This window comes from Coturnix japonica, chromosome 5, assembly GCF_054131305.1.
Source record: "Coturnix japonica strain WE chromosome 5, WE-NBRP24, whole genome shotgun sequence".
Classification (NCBI taxonomy): Eukaryota; Metazoa; Chordata; class Aves; order Galliformes; family Phasianidae; genus Coturnix; species Coturnix japonica.
This window is the reverse complement of record NC_140667.1, coordinates 15,911,369-15,932,991: the sequence shown is the minus strand read 5'-3', so window position 1 is coordinate 15,932,991 and position 21,623 is coordinate 15,911,369. Positions and strand designations below refer to the sequence as shown.

The following is a 21,623-nucleotide window of genomic DNA, read 5'->3' as shown; positions in this document are numbered from 1 at the left end:
AAATAATTGAAGAAATAAATTAATCTAGAGATCTGAGGACCGACTGCAGTATCATACCACATATGCTCACTGCTTCTTCTCACCCTACCTTCAGTGTTTGAGACTTGTTAAGAGTGGGGCTATTCCATTCAGAAACTGTAACGTGTTGATCATTTAACATTGACATTTGCTTTAGATTTATTTTCTATTGAATTCTTGCTGTGAAATGACAGGTTCTAGAAATAGTTTTCTTCAAAGAAGGCAAAAAAGCATTACTAAAGGCCTTTGGTTTCTGTTTACTTCAGTGTGGCTTTGCTGAGAATGAAAATGACTCTTCCAGTCCCTGTTTGGGATGACGTTCTCTGAGTTAATAATGAGCAAAACCTGAGCGTTACCAGCGTGTCTGAATTCTTTCCTTGATGATGTTTAAAATGACTCAGTGATATAAGACAAAATTAGTGACATTTTAAGTGTGTAATCTTTATTCTCATTAGAACCGCCCAGACAAATACTTAAATGTTTAGGTAATGAGTAATTAAGCTTCTGGAGGGGGAGGAGGAAGAGAGAAGTGACCTCTTAGGGCTGGGCCTCAGCAGGGTCTAAGTAAAGCTTTTTCCTAAAAGTGAGTCACTCTGAGACTGAGCCAGTTTTCCCTTCCTCACCTCCCAGCACACTTCAGTCATGCTTTAACCAGGGTGAGCAAACAAGATTAGAATAAGCACAGCTTGTAAAACAGAGTTGCTGAGATCTCAAATTCCAAGAAAAGCAGAAGTGTGTCAAGTTGCATCACAACTTACTTTTGTCACATGAATAATGCAAGCAAATTAGTTTAGGCAGCGCTATCAAGGGCTTTGTGGGTAAGTGTGATCTCTGTTAATTAGAGCTCTGCAGACTGTGCCAATGTTATCTTCAAAGGTTTTAAATGCAGATTGTTTGTTGGAGGGAGACCCAGGCTGCTCCATTTTAATGCTTAAAATAACCCACAGTCACACCTGTGACTGGCTGCAGTTAGTCCTGAACCTTGTGTTTCTGCATAAACCACAGAGTTTGTTTGAGCTGAAAGCTTGTCTGTGTATCAACTTCAGCTTCAATGGCTTCACTCTATTGGTTCTATCACGTAAATGTAAAACAAAGTGAATTTTGTGTGTGTGTATGTACACAAAACAGTGTATTCGTTTTATACCTAACTTGTATGCTTCTTTTTGATCAGCTCACCACAAGATGGATCAGGTGAGGCTTACAGGAACCGGTGTTAATGAAATACTGGAGCGTGGGCTGCTGCCTATCAGCTGGGCAGGAAGCAAGCAGAGGATTTAATCATGTCACGTAAATGCACAGTAACTGAAGAGAAGCTTGCAGATTTCCTCCTTTCACATCTACTGCAAAACAAAAACTAGGAGTTTGCATATAAAGCATAAGGTCGATGCTCAAAGCTAATTATTAGCTTTCCCTCTGACGTTTCATGAACTTAGTTGCGCTCCGCTTTGTGCTGCTGGCTGCTCAGCTGCACATGCGGGCAGGCACCAATCCCCACTCTCGTGCAGCCCGCCCCGAGCTCTGCCGCGTGCCCGGCTCCCTCAGCGCTGCTCGGGGAGGCGCCTGTGGCGGCCGGGCCGGGCTGGGTTCCCGCCCCCGGGGCGGAGCGGGGCGGGCCCGGCGGCGGCGGGCAACGGGAAGGGAGAGCCCGATCCGGAGCGCAGGCAGGAGTGAGGTGTCGGCAGGCGGCCGGCCATGGTGGGCCTCAAGGAGGAGCTGCTGAAGGCCATCTGGCACGCCTTCACCGCGCTCGACCTCGACCGCAGCGGGAAGGTCTCGAAGTCGCAGCTCAAGGTGAGGCGGGGCTGGGGCGGGGCGGCCGGACCGACCGGGGGCACGCGGCCGCTGGGGCCGTCAACGGCTTTTCCTGCCTCGAGGCCGCCGTCCGTGCGGCGGGGCCGGGACCGCGCTCTGTGGTGCTGCCCCCCGCGTGGAGCCCCCGTAGCGCCTGGCCACGGCCCGTGTGGCTTCGCGCAAGTGGGATGTGTCCTGTCAAAGGGAGAGCGGGGCTGCACAGCGCTCTGTTATTCGGGTTCGCACGGTAGAATTAGCCAGGAGGCTCCAACTGTGCCTTTCTTTCGTCGCTCGAGCTCTGAAGTGATGGTTGTGCTCTAAAGAGAGCTCCCAGGCAGCTTGCCGAGTCTTGCCCGTCTTGGCCCTGCTTTATGGGGCTGCCTTGGCCCGGCAATAATAGCAGTGATCTGGATAAACAAATATCTTGAATAAGAGCACAACACCTGTTGCCATCTGGAACTGTGGCTCCTTGTTGTTACTGTGGAGTTTCCATGTCTGCTGGGTTTGGATGCTCTGTGGATCGGCCTTGCCACGGGCAGTGTGATGCAGCGCCCGCAGCGTGTGGCTGGCTGTGGGCAGCCCCTTCCTCTTCTCCATTTTGTGTAGGGCCGTGGGGCTGGCCTGGCTCGTGTGTAGGGCTTTTCCTTCTTTCATTTTAGAACAGAGCTGCTCTTACCGTGCTCCCTCATGTGCAGGGCTGTGATTGCTGTGCTGCAATCACCGGGAGGTGGCACCAGGTGGGGAGCAGCAGTTTGTGAGCACTGGGTGAGGGTGTGGGTGGAGAAGGGGCCCGTGCTCCACCTGTGGTGTCTGTGTTTGTGCTCGGATCATTGGTTGACGTGCTGGGTGCTAGAAGAACAGTTGTGCTTCCAAACCAAAGCGTGGTTATTGATCTTGTTAGCATCCCATGCCTGCAAATGCCCGTGTATAAAAAAAGATAAAAGAGAAATGGGAGAGGAAACTAAACAAGCATAGAAAAGCAATGGGCTTTGGTGGTTCCGTGCAGTTGCCTCTGGTGCAAAGGCTTGTGGGGGAGTGGCACCTGGGGAGCTGAAATGAGGCTGTTGCTTTTCCATAGCCAGCAGGAGTTTGTGTTCAGGGAACCTGGCAGGAGGCAGTGTTCTTCTGCAGCCTTTTTGTGGCAGGGGATGAGTGTGGATGCTGAACCAATGGTCCTACTATGGAGAAAATGTGTTTGCACAGCTGTAGCTATTGGGGTGGTAGGGCAGGAGCTCTGCCTCGTTGACTTGGGGCTGTGTTGTACTAAGGAGTTATTTTGTGGTGCTGTGTTTCTTGTCCAAGTTTACAACAAATAAGGAGTACCACCCCTATAAAGCGGAGAGAAGAGACTTGGAGTAAGCAGGTTAGCAGAGATCAGCAGCAATACAAAACGTGTATAATAACTTAATGAATCTTTCATTATGAAGAAGTTTGGTGAAAATCCATTTGTTTTCAGAGAGCAGCATGCTGTATTTTAACACACAGAGCTTCCCTTCACAGTAGGAAAGCTTATTGACCATGGATCTCTGAGTTGTGTAATCCCGTGTAAGGTACTGGCATGGATGTACAGAAGGTTCTAAGTAATCTCCAGAAGTTTTACTGTTACAGCTATAGATGTTACCAGCTTTCTACACCAGCAGAGCTGTTTTTAGTTTTATTTTAGATTTTTTTTTTTTCATAAATTACATGTTTAAATATGGACATAATCATCGTTTTGTTACGGAACTTTCAAACACTGCTATAGCAGCGCTGAGGTATCATTGTGGTGGATGAAATTATAGCTGTGTCGAGGTTCAGATGAGCTTCATGCAAATACTTGCTTTCCTACATTTAAACCCAGTCTCTCTTTCATTCTGCCATTTAAAAATTGATTTATTTTAAAAGTTTCTCGAATGTGTCAACGTTCAGCCTGTTTTCTGCGTGGAACTTGAGTGCGGCTTTAAATGGAGTTACACTTAGCCAGCAACGCTCCTTGTGGAACACGTGTAATATTGGAACTAATATTTTCTACCAGTTTGTTCTTACTGTGTCTTTGGAAGCTCTTCCTTGCGTTGCTGTGAGTTCTCTGCTTTGGTAGTGGGGTTATTTGGCTGTTTTGCTCCGTGTGCTGCCATTGGGATGGACTTTGCCAAGTCCTGCAGTGCTGGTGCAGGATGTGGCCTCAGGCACGCTGGCAAGGTGAGGGCAGCCAAAGCTGCTGGTGAAACCTAGAAAACTTAAACTGGCCTTTAGTTGTAGCTGGGATGTTATGGGGTTATTGTGCCTCTTACCTTCGCTTTGCTCTCCTGCTAAATGGGAAGTCAGAGGCTGGTGGAAGAGGAAGGATGGTGTAATTGGGGTGAGAGGGCCGGTCAGACGGAGAGGAAGGCTTCAAACAATGCAGCAAGGCACTGGAAAGGCTGAGAGTCTACGAGGAGTGGGCTGGACCCTGCAGGACAATTGGTTTTGTCCAGCACTGAGGGGCAGTAGGAAATTAGTCACGGTGACTCAGGGCTGCACTTGTGCTGCAGGGCTGCACTCGGGGCTCATGGCAGCCGGCCCCAGGGCCATGATGAACTGGGAACCGGGCTTGGTGTAAGTGCCACGGTGCGGCCAAGCTGACATTGATGAACCCAGGTCTGGTGGGTAAGAAGGCTGTGCTGCAGAGGTTCTGTGCCGTGGTCTGGCCAGAACATCTCATGGCTGTGCTGAGGGCTGCTGGGTGCTGATTTCATGCTGATTAGGAGAGGAAAAGAGAAAGCGCTGTGAGGGCCTGCTTTGGAGGGCTGGCTGCTGACATGGATGTCAGGGAGAGATGAGCCAAGAATGTCCTGGAAGGAATTCACACGAGGCCAGTGAATGGAGCTGTCAGGGTCTGTGCTGCCAATGCTTTCAGGCATTGAAGAGAGACGGGGGAGGGAGGAGACCCCCCAAAAAATGGAGAAGAAAGGAAAGGAAAAATACAGAAGAACCTGTTAATAGCCACTGTAGAAATAATCTGTCATCTTAATGGTCCTGATGTTTTCTGGGCCAAATTTGTGTTACTGGGCAAGAGGTAGCAGAGCTCTCATCCCTCTTAGAAATGCAGGTGGCTTCTATGGACAAGGTTAAAGTGGAGCCGCTCAGGTGGTGACAATTCCACTTGCATGTGGTTTCATTAGGGCCCAATGGGCAGCAGCTGCAGTGCATAGAGCTGGGCTGGGGTTCAGCCCTCCAGGTAAAGCAACATCCAAAGTCTGTAGCAGTAGCTACCAGAGACCTTTGGCTCTGGGTTATCAGTATGCATAGCAAAACACTTCCAGTATTTCTTTGGTGCCCCTGGGCACCTCTCTTATAAACTTCTGATTGAAAAAAGAAGGAGAGCAGTGTCTTTGTGGACACTTTGCAGAATGCTCATGACCCATCGTGGGCTGCAGCCTGGGGACCCCCACTGGATCCACCTGCTGCAGCTGTAGGTGGTTAGGTGAGCATTCAGAGACCCACAGGTGCTGGGAGAGGAGAAAGCTGCCCTGCAACCACACGGCACTGGGGAGTAACTCTTGCTGGTGCAAAACCACCTCGTGGTTGATGGATCTTCTGCATGGCAGGGTGATTTTCCTGTCCTAATTAATCCGCTCCTCGGCTATTAGTTGTTCGGAGCTTTTTTGTTTGCTTCGCTCCGTTTCATTTCTTCTTAGCTTCTACAAAAGAGAATGGGTCGTTAAAGCTGAGTCTATGATGGTGCGGATAATGCGATCTGAAAGAACAAAGCGAGACAGAAGGAGACCTCAGAGCAGCATTTTTCAGTGTTGCCCTGTGAGGGAAGAATTCAGCTGGCGCTGGGCCGTGTTGAAGAATGGCGGCTTTGGCAGGCGGGGAGGAATTTCCTGAGCTATGAAAAGAGCACTGGGCACAGAGGAGATGGCAGATAAGGCAGCCCTTAGAAATGATTGAAAGTGGAATTCTTTCCTGGTAATTGGTTGTTGGATGCAGAAAGCACCTAACTTTCTGACAGCCTGAGCACGGCGAGAAGGTCAGGGGGAGGAGTAACGTGGAGGGGATATGATGAGAAAGCGCTTTACTGAACATGTAACTTATGTTGCTAACGTGCTCAATCGGTTACATTTGTAGATCTGTTTGTTAGCTGCCTTTACAGCCGCTGTATTAGCAACTGTAGCCTAGGTGCAAGAGTGAGATCCCCCCATGGAAAGTCAGGAATCCCTCAAGCCTTAAATAGAAAGGGAAACACTCATGATGGCACATTTTTCCCCCCACATGTGAATCATGAGGACTCACTCGGTACAGTTTGTTTGTTAAAATGAGGATAGATTGGAGAGAATAGATTGCTGATGGAGAGCAGCCTGAAACGTGGCAACCTGTAAATACTGTTTTGCTACTCTGGGAAATAACAGCTTTTGTTGTGGTAAGGCTGATGCTCTTATTCTCCTGTTGTGTAACTGCAGCTGTTGTATCTAGTAGCTCTGTGCTGGTATGCAAGTATTAGAATGTGGTTCTTATGGAGACGTGTGCCTTTCTGAAAGAAATGGAAACTTTCAGAGTGTGTAAACAGGAATTCTCTGCTGAAGTGAACTTGTATTTTGGGCTGACTTTGTAGGACTCTGTGCCAATCAGTGCTTAGACTCCGTACGTCTCCTTAGCATATATATGAAAAGTAAATGCATGTTAATTTATCCAGGGACAAAGTAAAAGACATTGCAGGTGTGTGGCGGGTGTTTGATTGCCCAGACTTTGGAGCCTTCAAGCTTCCATGTCTTATTTTGCAGCCTCCGCCTAATGTTGTTTTACCTGTGTTTCTGCCTTTGGCTCTTCACATTTTTCAGCGCAGTCCATTCTTGGGCACGTAGAGCTGCATCCTTAACCCAGCTCCTGCTGCTGATACGCAACCCCAGAAGCTTAACCCTGCCTCATCCCCAGGGTGAGGGCTGTGGGTGGCAGCGTGCAGGGGGTGACCTGGCTCAGGAGGAGGAGGAGCAAAAGCAAAAGGGATGTCGGTGTGAGAAGAGCACTGGTGGCACGGGAGCAGCTGGTACTCAGGCCCTGCTTTCCTGTTGTGGGCACCATTCGGGCGTGCAAAGCTCAGCCTGTGCTGGAGCAGTTAAGATGCATAGGCTGCCAGTCAGTTTTTAGTAATTCTATACTTCCTTAAAACTAATGGAGCGTGTCGCCTCTTGAAGGCCATTTCTCAAGAACAGACGTGAGAGTTGGTGGGCGTTGAGCTCTTGACACTATGCATGCAAATACCTTTTTAAAATAAAAACTGTAGATGCACGTCTAAGCTCTCACCCTTTCCATTCCCTCTCTTTTCTTTTACCATCCAAAACTTGGGTTGAATGTTGAAAAGTATCTCAAAAGCAAGCAGATGACAGAAACCCATAGTTAATACTTTAATTGGAATAGTCATTTCTTTGTGAGCCTAAGGTGGCATATTGGATCCTTTTCCTCGATGCTGGTTTTAAGTGGGTAATCATTATTTCTAATTTCCCAGGCTAGCTCTTGGTGGTCACTTTCCCTCGCTGTCTGATTTCACAGTGTCCATGCTACTTTGGTGTTTGTTTCTCCATGCCTCTCCTGGCTTTCAAATGCACAAGAGCATGCATATAAAGGGCAGCTTCTATAGCAACGGATCTGTTTGTAACCACCACTGTAATTGTGGGAAGCATTCAGATCCTTGTGGTCAATTCCTTTTAGTTAAATGTTGGTGTTTTCCATTTTTTGAGAAAGATCTTCAAGGCAGAACTGAAGGTGCCATTTTCTGCTCGCAGTCTCATGCATCACAGCTCTGCTCTGGAGGAAGCGCAGCCTGACAGTGGTGTCACTCATGTTTGTTCTGTCCCCAGGTCCTTTCACACAACTTGTGCACGGTGTTAAATGTTCCCCATGACCCAGTGGCCTTGGAAGAACACTTTAGGGATGACGACGAAGGACCAGTTTCCAATCAGGGTTACATGCCTTATTTAAACAAATTCATCTTGGAAAAGGTAAGTTTTAGGTTCTTGGGTTCCATTTTTCCCTTTATCGTTCTTTTTAGTGTCTTTCCTTAGCACGCCATCCTTACAGAGCGGGCCTTTGCTTGCAGGAAACGTGCTGGTCTGAAGGCATTGTGCTGTGAGTGTCTCTGCAGGGTGGTTTTGGGGCAGTGCTCTGGGGTGTCTGTGCCTTAAAATGGAAGGGTATGCTCTGCTTGACTTCATCTATCTCTCCTTAGTTTCCATTTCCCATTCGATCTTGTTGTTCTCTATGCTGTGCCTGTGTAGAAATGCGTTAATATTAATAAAACAGCACAGTGTAAAATTATTTGTGAGTGTTTGGAGCTAAAGGTTGTCCCACTCCATACTGCAGTCACAAAAGATTGTTGCCACAAACTCATCTGCAAACAGGACAGGGAAAATATCTTTACTGTCCATTCTTGAACGATTTTAATAAATAGATCCCAACAATATTTATGGTGGGGAATGTCAGGGAGTGCTGCTATGTTTTGCCTTATGAGTTCTTTCCCTTGGTGTTGGAGAGCTCTTGAGAGTTTTGTGGTTGCATGTTTGTTGTTTCTGGGGAAGCTCTGGAAAGCCAGCAGGGTTTCCCCTTTGCCACAATCCATTTTATTCTAAGTAGAGGCAGGCACTGGGCCAGAGCTGGGTGCTGGGGGCTGTGTGTGTCAGCTCTAGTTGAAATCTGTGAAAGTAAAGAACTATCATACTTCCTTTCTAACGGCTTTGGTTGGGAGGCTGGTCTAGGCAGAACACACATACTTGCTTCAATACCACTGATTTCTCTTGGAGGCTGACCCCAAACCTTCCAACTTTGATTTGTGGCTGCAGAGATACACGATGGTTGCTTTCTTTTAAAACATCAAGTCCCAAAGTGACCTTCTGCTGGAAAGTCACTCATGTGACAGTTGCAGATTACGCAAGCTCCTTAGCAACGTTTTGATGACTTTTGCTGTTGCTTTAATCTACGTTAAATACTGGTGGAAAATATGATACGTGTCTGAGATGCAGTCCGTCAAGTTGGAAATAAGGAAGGCTTCAGCTATCTGGCTAAGCTCCTCTGCCTCTCTAGGCTGTCTGTCTCCTGCCCAGTGACACAGCCCTGTTCCATGTGTGGGAGCTGCTGGCCACAGATAAATTCTAGTAGTACCCACGTGCTGTCTTGGCTGCTTGCTGTGGGAGAGTCCCCCTTCATCCCTATTATCTCATTTCTACTTAGTGTTGGCTGTCTGAGCTCTTGTAAGGTTCAACAGAGACTGAGCAGCTTGTACATAGATTGAAATAAGAGCCCTTATTCTGAGTGAAGGATTATGTCTGTAGAGTCTGAAGTACAGGTTTGTTGTTAGTAGCATTTGTAGGCGTTAGCAAGCCACTGAGTCAAAGAATGAAGAGAGGCAGAAGGCTTTTTCAAATGTAATAATACATGCTTTATTATTAAAAGGTGTATAGGGAGAAGAGTTGTGGAATTGAGCAGCAATTGCATTTCTTAAGTAACACTTCAATTTGTAAATGAAAGACCTGGCTCCCTAAACCTGTTGGTGTGAAGTTACAGCATGTTGCTACTCTGGGGCATCTTCTTACCCCTTGGCAAAAGCAAAGAACAAGCTACCTTGCTTTCTTGTGGAAAGAAGGAGCATAACTTTGTGTAGAGTCCTGCATTGCTTTCATTCATATGCTGCTCTGGCTTCTGATAATTGCAGGATGTACCCATACCATTGGTTTTTCTTAACAGTTAACAGAAAATGTTAAGGAGCAGGGTTGAGTAGTCTCTGAGTTCACATTACTTATCCTGACTAAATGTCTCTTTAGAGTTTAGACATCTAGTATTGAAAACCAGTGGAAGTCTTTGGACAAAAGGCCACCTTTGTGCACTGATTGTGACATCTCATCTTTTGGAGATGCCCACATCAGTGCCAAAAGGCAGCGTGCAGTGGGATGATGTCACCGATTCACGGCACGTCTCTTTTGTTTAAAACAAACCAAAAAAAGCAAACAAGAAACTCTTTTTTTCCTTCTTTGAAGGCATAGTCTGTTCTTGATGAGATGATCACGGTACAGATGCTATGAATTCATACTAAGCAAAGCTGCTAAAGTGGGACCAGTACTTTATACCCCTAGACACAGAGAAAGCTCTCTCAATTTCTGGTTGTATTTTCTGGCAAATTAATTGTTTTGAGTGAGATCAGACAAGAAAAGTTCTTGATCTCAAGAGTTTTGTTTTGTTTGTGTCTTTAAAAAGCAATGTGTATGTGTTTATGACTTGTTTTTTTTAGCCATCAGTTCCTCCTGTTTGGAATGTTTCTATGTTTGCATGCTGTCAATTGAGCTAGAGGTGCTTTTGTGAATGAGCTGAAACGTAATTTTAGAAACTGTTCAAATATTTTCAGTTTATGAAGCAGTGCTTAGAATTGATCTCTCTTACATCCCAGTCAGAGACGCAGTCATTCAGACTAATTATTACTTTACAGTAATTGTTGTGTAGTAATCTGGACTTGAACGCTGGCAATGAAGGAAGCCAAAGTAGCACAGTCCAGGGTTCTGCAGTAGGGACAACTCTAGAGCTGATTTGGTTTTGGTTGTGGCTTTTCCCTTTGCTTCCCCCACAGCCATGCACAAATGTACTTCAGGAATGTACATACCAGAAATAGCTTTGCCACATGAAATTGTTCAGAAAAAATAGTATCTCTCATTAAAGAGACGTATTTAGTTTACTTAGTTCTACCCACAACTCCCAGCATCCCCAGAATAATTATATCCTTTCTTTAAAAGCCAGCCTGTGATGATGTGGAGAAAAAAACAATGAAACAAAACAACCCATGAAGGTGAATTAGAGTTATTTTGGAGAGCTGGAGTCTGCATGCTCATCTGAGCATCTTTCCTGAGTAATTTCTATGCAGCGTCTGTGCTCTGGATGCCACTCAGACACTTGATGAAGTCTCTTTCTATAACTGAGAGTGGGTCTGAAGGAAGGATGGCTAACATGGGAGTACTGGTGCAGTGCAGCCCCGTCCTAAGGCAGAGGAGCCCTTAGACCTGCTGGCTGCTGCCAAATCCTGGCAGGTGCTGGGGCTGCTTTGGGTTTGGTGCCTCTTTCAGGTATCACAAGCTGGAACCACCAGCTCTTACCCCAGCCAAAGCCTGTGCACGAGTTGTCACTCCACCCATCTCCCTGTGGCTGCTGCCACTGAGATGGGCTGCTTGTAGAGCCAGATGCATTGCTAAAGTGCTGCTGCCTGTAGGAAAGCAGGTTTCCTGCTCCATCACATCACCCCAGGAGCAGGGTAACTAGCAGCACTTTTCTGGGGTGCAAGTGCTGTGTGGTTTGGCCCATTGCAAGAAAATGGCACAGAATGTTACCTGTGGTGCCCCCAGGCAAGGTGCAAGAACCTATTTCTTACCCATGATTTCCAACATCTCAAGAGACTTCTGAAACAGTGCAGAATGTGGCTTTATTGGTTTTGTGCAAAGAAACAGCATGGCAAAGCTGCGTGGAGATAAATATACTTTATCCATAGCATAAACAGGGTTTAAAAAACAAAATAGGGGAAATGAAAGCTTTCACATATGTAAATGATTCACAGATGGGTACGTGAGGGTGCTAGGTGTGATAAAGGATAAGGGGAGGATTTCAGAGTCTGAGAAAAAGAAAAGATTTTAGGTGGATTAATGTTAAAGAAAGCAAGATTACATTTGTGAATATTCTCTTACACGAGTTACACTTGAGCAACATTAAGCAGAAAAGCTTATTAAAGGTCTTTCCCAACTGTTCCAGTCTGGGTACTAGTGTGTCCACATGTAGTTTTTGTTCTTGTGGTTTCCACATTTACTGTGTTGAGTTTTAGTGGCAGTACAACAGAAGGGCAGTTGGAAGGGCACAAAGTTTGGGAGCTGAAGCTTGTGTGCGAGAGGAAAGACAAAATCACAGTGGCCTCCTTCCCATGAGATCAGGGTGTTATTAACTCAGCAGAAGTTGGAGGTTGGATGCAGATTTTGCTGAAAGAAGTCCTTTAGTTCACCCCATGCAGGAAGTCAGAGCAGGCTGTGTTTGTGCTCATTTTAGGCCTTGATGTTTCTTACAAACTAGAGTCTCTTGGTGCTTTGGTATGACTTGGTGTGTTAAATTTCATGCACTTGTTATCCTGTGCCATTACTATGCATTGATTGTTGTTGTTCAATTTCTTCATTTTAGGTTCAAGGGAACTTTGATAAAGTTGAATTCAACAGAATGTGTTGGACTCTGTGTGCTAAAAAGAACCTCTCGAAAAGTCCTTTGCTGATCAGTGATGAAGATGCATTTAAAGTGTGGGTTATTTTTAACTTCTTATCAGAGGACAAGTACCCTTTAATCATTGTACCTGAGGAGGTAAGAAACAGCGACTTGTGCTGTTGAGCACTGCTTTGCTTAGTTTAGTTTCTCAGTTGTGCATGTTAATGGTTGCTACTCTGGAATTTTCACAGAAAATGATTCTTTTTAATAGAAACTACTTTTGTGTTTTATAAGGCTTTGAGTGCTTTTCTTGCACGTTACACATGTGGGGATCCTGCAGGGTATTTTAGATATTGACTGCTATTCTTGTCTGCCATTTAAACAGCTGGGGCTAAGTGGGAGTGCTGCCTGTAAACGCCTTATTTTGCAGACTGTGAGGCCTGACTGGTGCTGGGGAGACAAGCTCCAGTACATGCACCTGCCTGGGGCTGGTGAGCTTCTCATCTCACTCACGAGTAGTGCGTGTTGGGATCTTTAATACCTGAACTCTCTTATGTGTGATTCACACTTTGCACAGTGTGATTCTAAAAAAAAGAATTCTCTCTGCTCTGTTAGCATGGCTTGCAAAATGAGTCTTCAGTCTCATGTCACCCTCCTGTTGAAATGGAGAAGTGGAGACTTTTCAGATGATGTCTGTTACTGATCAAAACCAGCCACCACCTGAATGCTCTTGCTTGAAATGCTTGTAGGAATAAACAGCAGTGAGCAAAAAACAGAGAAGTCTCTTTATGCTTCAAGTGGATGGACAAGTACGGGCAGTGCTTGTGTAGGTAACCCTAAAGCAAGGTTTTGGAATCTTCACGATTTAAAGCTTTTTCCCCTGGGGAGGAGTGAGGGAAGAAGGACTCTGGGTGGAACTCTAAGCATTAACCATCTTTTGCAAAACCTGCTGCAGAAATCCTACAGGGCTACAGCTCAGCGCTGCAATGTGTATTTATTTTACAAACTGTTGAAAAGTCAAAGATGAAAAGAGTCTGATTTACATGCCACAGCTCCCAGCTGCTGAGCCAAACCACTACATACAGATCGTGCCCTTTTCCTATTGAAATGAACCACTCAGTTTTGCCTTGTCACTTTGTTTTTTGCAGGGCACTTTCACTCTGCGCAGTGTTTCTGTTTGTGGCAGACTGATGAGGACAGGTTGCTACCAGGCGTGCTGATTCCCCAGAGAGTGGGACAGCCTTCTTGCCTTCATTTGTTTTTTGTCTTTCCTGTTGATTCTGGAGGACAGAGATTATGTTTCTAAAAGCCAGGATAGCTCCTGTCTTAATAGGTTTCCTACCCATCAGGTAGGACCATCAGGTTTCCTTCCCATCCTTGGTCTCCAGGGTTTACCTGTATTGCTCTTTCACTTGGATTATTTTTAAAACTCATTAGTGTGGATGTGTGTTTGCATCTCCTTGATTGCAGCAACATTTACATCTTGCAGTACTCTTTAAGGAAAGCTTGGAGAGCCTGGCAAAGAAAGGCTGCTCTGTTCTTATCATGTGCAATACCCACATACACTCTTTAACCTTTTGCCTTAGACCGCACAGGTGATGTAATCAATTGGTGGAGGAGCTGCTGTGAATGCCCTCCTTTCTGGTTTGTGTTGGTCCTTCTGGTGCTGTCTGTGCTTCTGGATATTTCCACCTTTGTTCCCTTGCCCTTTTACTCAAAATTCCAGAAGTAAAGATGGAAACTTCTAATATAGATCAGCTTTGCTCCTTCTCTGCGTTGACCTTTCATATCTGCCTTTTAAGTTCTTATGGGGTTTTTTGTTGTTGATTTCATACTGCTTTTAACATTAAATCTAAACTCCAGATTTCCTGGGCAGTTTTTGGTACAAACTTGCAATTTCTTTGTCTTGATACTGAGAAGTTCTGCTGAAAACAGCTTTTTTCAATAGCATTCAAAGTGATATTGGTACCTAGTCAAGGTATTTTTCTTTCCTTTCTATGCCTCCCAAGTTCATATGAAAACTGGTTTATGTATTCAGTTTTTACTAAATGATAGTGTTGCCTGTCTGTGAGCTGAAATTGTCCTGCACCTCATCTATGAATGAAATGTGAGCAGGGATTTTTGCAGAGTGTGGAGCAGATGGGAGGGCAATGCTCTGTAGTGTTTATGTTTGGGTAAGACAAATGTAAACCTCCCATGAATCACTATAACTTCGCAGCCAGGGAGCAAGCACTTCTCCCTCCCTGTTTGTTTCTCTTATCCTTGGCTGTGAATATTGCAACATGCCACTTACTGCTGCTTCTGGCTTAGGGTGATTAGTGCAGGATCCAGCTGCTTCCCCTCCTCCCTCCCACCTCCAAGGCTTTTTGGCTTTTGAACTTTATTTTCCCTTTATAAGGAATTAAGAAACTTGGGTGGTACTTCCAAGTAGGAACAGTGATCAAATGAACATTTTTACTTTCCACCTTGTGGATGGCAAGATTGTGATATAGAGAAATATCTTAGGTATCCATTGAAGGTGTTGGTACAACTGTGAAGTTCTCTACCTCCTCCTCCTCTCAGGACCTGCTCCTTGGGGCCTTTCTGAGATTCTGATTTTAATGACCTGAACTGTTTCTGCATTTGTTTGAACCATCTCTTATCTGGAAAACTCTCTGGCTTGTGTGCAGTTTCACTTCTTTGCACCACTTGGACTGAAAGTTGAGGCTGCTGTCTTTCCTTCCTGCCAGTGCTGTGTACCTGCACACAGGTGCTGCTGTGTTGGGCCTTTCCTCTTAGCACACCAGGGACGGGCTCTTGCCCCAGCTGCAAAGCATTCAGGCTTGATTCCCTGCCCAGGTGTTGGGCAGATTGCAGATTGGAAGTGTTATAGCTGTTGCTCAAACAGAAAAGGGAGGACAGTCTGGAAAGCTTTCGGAGGCAGAGGCTGAGGAAAGCATTGGAAACATAAGGCAAGGAAAACAGTTACAAAGAGGAAATTTAGAAGCAGTGGAGGGGTAACACAGGCCAGAAGCCGTCCTGTTGCTTGGTTAGCACAGATCAGACTGGAAGCCAGAAGCAGTGCTTGGCCTGGGCTCTTCCCCTGCTGTGTAAGGAGAGGTGGCAGCCTGGCATCAGGGTGAGTGAGGTCAGTGAAATCCGGTGTGGGGAAGGGCCTGGGGTGGGCTGCAGCTTTGTGCTGATGGTGAGCAGCCGGGGCATGGGCACAAGAGTTGTGCCTCCCCATTGATATGGAAGACTCAGCTGGTGGTGGCCTTGGGCTGTAGAGAGGAGAGCTGGGAAGGAACAAGGGTCCATAAATGTCTGTTGTGCTGAAGTATTTGAGTCCCTAGGAAATGTGAAAAGCTATCAAATCTCCCTCCTGTTTCAAGGGAGAAGCTGTGGTACGTGCGAGGTACAGCATTTCTGTAAGCTGAGTGAAGGCAGCCTGGAGAAAAACAGCACTGTATATTGTTTGCTCAAGTTAAAGTTGTTGCTTGCAGATGGTCTCCAGAATTGACACAGTTCTTGTCTAAGGGCAGCAGTGGGCAGAGCTTTAGCGAGCAGCTGTGCGGCTGCTGGTCTCAGGGAGCAGAGCATGGGGAGAGCTGCTCCTGTTCCCCACTGAGTGCTCCCACTCAGCGTCTGTGGTGCAGGCACTGAAATGTGTGCTTCCTTCAGCCCTCACAGGCTGACCTCCTCCACGAGCTGAAAACAAAAAGGAAGAGAGGTGAGGAGTGCTGCAGCCATAAAAGGAAAACTATTTCTGGTCCGTCATGAGATTTCCTTACACCTCCCGTTTTAGTTGTCAGACTTGATTGTGTGCTGTTTAACCAGATGTTTTCTGTTGTATGAGGAGGTTTCCTAACACTTCCCCTTTCTCATTTCTGGACATGTGACTGCAGCCTTAGGAATGCTTTATCGCCTGAGAGCTGCGGTGTGTGGTCAGTGTGTTCCTGGGCCGCCCCAGTGCTGAAGCTGGCAGATAGGTGCACTGCGGGCAGTGAGCTCTTGTTGTAAAGCAGTGCTCACGTAATGGCTTTTAAGCAAGCCTTGTGTACTTCCTGTCTGTGCTTTTTAGGTCTGGTTTCTTAAGGAACCATGGTTTGTATAGTCGCCTTCTCTTTGTCCTCTGGTCTTCACTGCATTAATGTATGACATCTCTAATCCTTCTACCCGGCACAAAGAGGGTCTGAATCTTGTGTGGTTTTGCTGTGCGTTTGAAAATGAGGCGAAGGGAGGTGAAAGTCTCAAGTTGCCAGCAGTGATTCTTCTGAAGGTATTTCCTGCAGAAATACTTTGTGACCTCTTTTGTTTCCATGTTCTGTATGCTGGCATCTGATACTGTGAATGATGTATTAGGAATTGACCCTTAGCAATTCGGAACTAAAATCTAAACTGATGTAAGTAGAATAAAAGCTCTGTGCGTAGGGTTCTGTTTTCACCAACTATTGATCTGGAGGAGCTCTTATCTGAAGTTCAATGAATTCAAACATGGGGATTTTTGGTGACAGTGGAAAGGAGGAACATTTGATTTGAGAGTGTGTGTGTTGTTCTGATGCGGTGGGGAAAGGAACAGATGAGGGCTGTGAAATGGGCCGTGATTGCTGCCATGTTACTTGTACAGGATTGGGTACAGCTTGGATGGTTTTTTTTGTCTGCACTATTAATGCCACAAACCCTATTTGAATAGCATGCACCAGAATAGCCTCGTCTGCCACGCTCTGTTGGGTGTGAAAGCCACCTTGACATCATTTTTTCTTTTTCCTACTCTAGGATACCCACTTTATGTATCAGAAAAATAGGTGAAACTCTTGTGAAACTTATTTCCCTGCAGAGAACCGTGCCGAGGATAGAAAAGACCTCAAAGATCATCAAGTCCAACCACAGCCTAACCATAGTACCCTAAGTAACAACCCTCTGCTAAGTCATATCTCTGAGCACCACATACATACGGCTCTTGAACACATCCAGGGACAGTGACTCAACCACCTCCCTGGGGAGCCTATTCCAGTGTTTAACTGCCCTTTCTGTAAAGAAGTGTTTCCTAACATCCACCCTAAACTTACCTTGGTGCAACTTGAGGCCATTTCCCCTCATCCTGACACTTGTCACCAGTGAGAAGAGACCTGGAAGTGGAAAGCAAGTAGATATTACAGTGTGGGTAAAGAACAGCTACCCTGAGAGCAGATGCTGGGCAGGCTGCATAGCTCATGTTAAGGAACCCCTGAGCTTTATGTTGTTTTGTTTTCTGCTGACAGAGTTCTGGTTGAAAAGTGTTGGTGTGGAATGGGACTGGTTTTCCATGCTCCAGGGCATGGAATACAGCGTTGGGTGCAGCGTTAGTCCTAAAGCAAAACTGCATCAGCATCAAAGAGTGAGCAAAGCCCTGTCAGGACAGCAGCAAACATTGCTTCACATTTGCTTTTCAACGCTACTCTTTAACCACAAGGGCAGATTGTGTGTGAGCCAGCAGCCTTAATTTGTCAGTTATTTGCTGAGCTCACACGTCTCCTTGGGGAGGAGGGGAAATGTCGTTGGCTCTCAGACATTCCTCATTTGAGCTCATAATGAATGGCCTCTTGTTTGCTGCCATATTGGCCAGATCCAACTCCCTTCTCACTATTTCCCTCACACTGCTCCCTAGTCATGCCCCACCCCAGCACCCCGCACTGATGTCTGACAAAAGCCGTGTGGGATGTGGGTCATTCCATGTTTCAGAATGAAGTATAAGTTCTGAGACTGTTCAAATTGCAACATGTAATATACAAAGAGTTACAATATGCTCTCTGTACTTCAGTGGGGTTTGGGATATTTGTGGTGATGGTACTGACTTGTAGAGGGGAGGTGAGCAGCCTTAAATGTTTGCATCTGCTCCAGGAAGCAAAATAAAGTAAAAGAATGTACAAATAACATTAAAGGATATTTTGCCTTCTTTTTAGTGCATCACACGATGACACATTATATATGTTCTACCTTACTTTGCCAGACTGCCCAGCACCTTGGCAGGTCTCGCCTTCTCGTGCTTTACTTTTGAAGCCCAGATTGCTGTGCAGAGCTCCTGCTGGGGCTGATCTGTGCTTCCACATGGGGGAAAAGATGTGTAAAGGAATCGGACGAGAGACGTGTCCATGTTTCTTGGTGCTGCCAAACCTCTTGTGCCGGGTCTGGCAGTTCCCGAGCTCTGCTCTGCGGAGGAACCCCGTGGGGCTCCACGCCGGGCTTCCTCAGCCCTATGAGGAATCGTGTTCTGCTCCCCAGCTGTGCAGACCAACATCGGTGGGGAAAAACCCCAAACAAAACGGGAAGTCCTGGAAAGCATTTGGTCTGCGTTGCTCTCGGTGAGGCACCTTCACACCGTACACCCGGTGCAGGCAGTGATGGAGCGGAGCATCGCGGCAGCAGCTGCAGCCAGGCTGAGCTCTGCTCCGTGTTGTCTGCATCGCCGAAGGAAACGCAGAAGTGCGGTTTTTGCTTTGTTGCGCTGAGGTCCTTGCATAAAGACTCTCGCTAATAGTTTTCTTTATGAGCCGTTTTTACTGTGCTAAAGCTGTAGGCAGGCTTAGTTTCAGAGCTTGCCGCGTTTAAAGAGTGAATGAACAGTAATGCACTGCGAAATAAACAAAACACAGCCGACTTTCTTTCCCTCTTTATATTCCCGTGTTTATTTGGAGCAGCTATTAGAAGCATTACGCTTCTACAGGATGTGTACAGGATGATGAAAGATTAAAGGAAAAGGAGAGTTCATTCTGGGAACAATAAAAGCTGAGGTGAAAAATATCTATATTTTTCTATATAAGTATCTATATTTTTGCTGCCTCTGCCAAGCTGGTGTGCAGTGGTGGAGGGGCAGGTGAAGGCTGAGACGTGGCCATACACCAGCGGTTCTGCATTTCGCTTACTCTTCTTATTGCCTGTAATTTGTTTGCTTTTCCTCTTCCACAAGCGCTTTCTGAAACTTCCTGCTTTCTCACACCTCAGTGGTGCTGGGTTGGAGGGTGCAGTAGGGAAGGTCCGTGTCCTGTAGGAAATTGAATGTAGAAGAGGCTGGCAGGTCAATGATGTGTTTCTTTGTGATGAAGAGGGAAACTGCAGGTGGGGCTGGCTGCCAGGAGTTCAGCTGAGGCAGAAGGCTGCTGGCTCCTGCAGTCTTTGCAAATTGAGCTGTGCTCATGTTGGTGCCTAAATGGGAACACAGCTGTAAGGAGTTTCAGCACTATTAAACTGTGCTTCTCTGGAGACTCTTGATTTCTACATCTGCTGAAAGGGATTAATTTCTGCTTATATTTCCTTACAGATTGAATACTTACTTAAAAAGCTGACGGAAGCAATGGGAGCGGGTTGGCAGCAGGAGCAGTTTGACCTCTACAAGATTGCCCTCAACACCAGCCGGGAGGGTCTGTCTGCGTGGGAGCTGATCGAACTCATTGGGAGCGGGCAGTTCAGTAAAGGCATGGACCGGCAGACTGTGTCCATGGCAGTTAATGAAGTCTTTAATGAGCTCATATTAGATGTACTCAAACAGGTAAGGACCACAGAGAACTGATGTTTCACAACAGAGCCAGTGACCGTATCAGTAGAAAATGTTAAACTTGTGATGGAATTTCTTTGGCTGATGGATAAAGAGAAGGGGGAGAATTAGATGAATTACTTATCAGGGTTCTTCAATATGACCTAATTTTTGTCAGAGAGAAACTGGAAGTGTTCAGATTGATATAATTATTGCAGTAAGGCGAATGAGCTGCTTGCTGGGAGGATTTCCATTTAAAAAGGAAGTGTGTTCTGACTGAAATACAGCTTTTCATGGTATTATCAGTTCCTTCTAGCTGACAGAGTAGCTACAGCTGTCAGTTCTTAATTTATGACAATTCTTCAGTCTCTGGAAATGTTTATTCCAGATGCAAATAAACACTGTAGCAATAGAAATTGTGTTGTCACAACTTGTGTATTCATCAGGGTCTGGACAAAGGAGTGCTGGGCTGAAGCATTTGCTTCTAAGTTGCCCTACTTCATTAGGGAATATGTAGGGGATCTCCAGAGCTTTCTCCTTTCTTGTGCTTAGCAGTCAATGCAGCTCAGGGCTCGCTTGTATTCAGACACATCACACTGACCCCACAGCAAGCTCCTGTCAGCCTTTAGGTTCTGCACATTTCCAGATGATCTGTTCAGGAGCGGCTTTACAAACTGAGAACTATTTTGGGGTGTGCGGGCTCCCAGCTGAGCTTACCCGCAGAGCTGTGTTACACTGACTTTTACCTGATAGGGATTTTTTTTTTTATTTGATTTCTTGGTGAGGATGAAAGCAGAGGCTTTCTTGGCAGGCTGTGCAAAACCATCCTGCAGAAATCATCAGAGTGTTTTGGCACAGGAGCTGCTTCTAGAACAGCCACATGAAAATGTCGAGGTCTATTTTTGTTAACTCCTGGTTGCTTATTGGAGGTGAGGGATGGGGCAGATGCACATTCTGAGTCAGATGAGTGCAAAACCATTCTGCACTTTAATAACATGAAGATAAAATAGCTGGTGTCCTATCAGGCCTTCCACTTGTAACCCGTGAGGAAATCTGATTTCTTTCGGTTTCTATATGGCGTTGTCTCTTCCTCTTCTTTTATTTTTTTAATTCCCCTTGACTGTCTCCTTTCTTTCCTCTCTGAGAGGCTCAGCCTCATTCTCGAGGATGTCTGAGTGCCTGTGAGTGGTTCCTCAATGCTTAAAAATAGTTTGTAGTGAGGTGTGGCCCACCACCACTGACAGTCACTGGCCTAAGGGAGAATGGAGCTCCTCTGTGGCTGACCCTGTCTGCTTCAGGCACAGCGTGCTCCCTGGTAGCTCTTGGCTGGCAGAGTGGTCTGGTTTATTGCTTCAAGCTATGAATGACACATCATTTAGCACCCGTGTTGCTGTTGTTGCACACTTATTCTGGCTCTTTAAGACTGAGCAGGGTTGCAATGACAACTAAATTTTATTGTATTTTAGCTTTCTGAAAGAAGCGTCCTTTGCTTCTGTGATAGTTGGTGTGAAATAACTCCAGGAGCAAGAAAATAATAGATGCAGATTTTGCAGCAGTTTTGTGGGGAAAATATCATTCTGGCCTGGCTTTGAAAGCCAATTCTGTCAGTGTATAAGGGAGAGAAAGACACCTGGTTATGGACAGGATCTTGTGAGGAAGGAATAGCAAAGCTGCAGGAGTCCTTCACATGCCCTTGCAACCACTTGGACCTCCAGCTGTGTGCGGGGGAGGCAGAGCATTCCTGCATGTTCCTGTCCTGGCCAAGGGGTGGGATGGCGAGGGAATAGGCACGGCTGGGCTCCGGCTGGAGGAGCTGAGTGCAGCCAAGCTCTGTGTGTGTGGTTTTGTTTTCTAGAAACAAGCAGGCTCCTGTGAATGTCCTGATTTCTTTGCCCCAGACCTGTAGAGAGAGACGGCTTTGGTTTTGTCAGAGCGTGTTTGTTTGCTTATTTCCAGTGTGCTGTGGCTGAAAGACATAGAAAGGAAACCATGAACGTTTGTCTCTTAACTTTACCATTATCTCAACCTGAAATATCATTCCAGAAATGGCAGCTGAACTACCAGCTGACTTTGAAACTGTAGAGCAATAACGGACTGTAGCGTAACCAGCTCCCAGCAGTGCCCCTGCATAAGGACACAAAAAATCAAATGCCTG

At 46.1% G+C, this 21,623-nt stretch overlaps 1 protein-coding gene across 2 annotated transcripts in view; it reads left to right on the top strand.

The window, feature by feature from the left end:
- Positions 1–1,628: 1,628 nt before the first annotated feature.
- Positions 1,629–21,623, top strand: part of SWAP70 (switching B cell complex subunit SWAP70) — a 33,068-nt gene continuing 13,073 nt past the window's right edge. The window contains exons 1-4 of one of the 2 annotated variants that reach the window (XM_015864055.2): positions 1,629–1,809; positions 7,626–7,766; positions 11,962–12,135; positions 19,256–19,483. In XM_015864055.2, the coding sequence (XP_015719541.2) occupies positions 1,711–1,809; positions 7,626–7,766; positions 11,962–12,135; positions 19,256–19,483 (642 nt within the window). In that variant the 5' untranslated portion in view covers positions 1,629–1,710. Of the gene's footprint in view, positions 1,810–7,625; positions 7,767–11,961; positions 12,136–14,651; positions 16,238–19,255; positions 19,484–21,623 lie in introns of those variants that run through there. The other variant, XM_085550126.1, reaches the window with a different exon arrangement.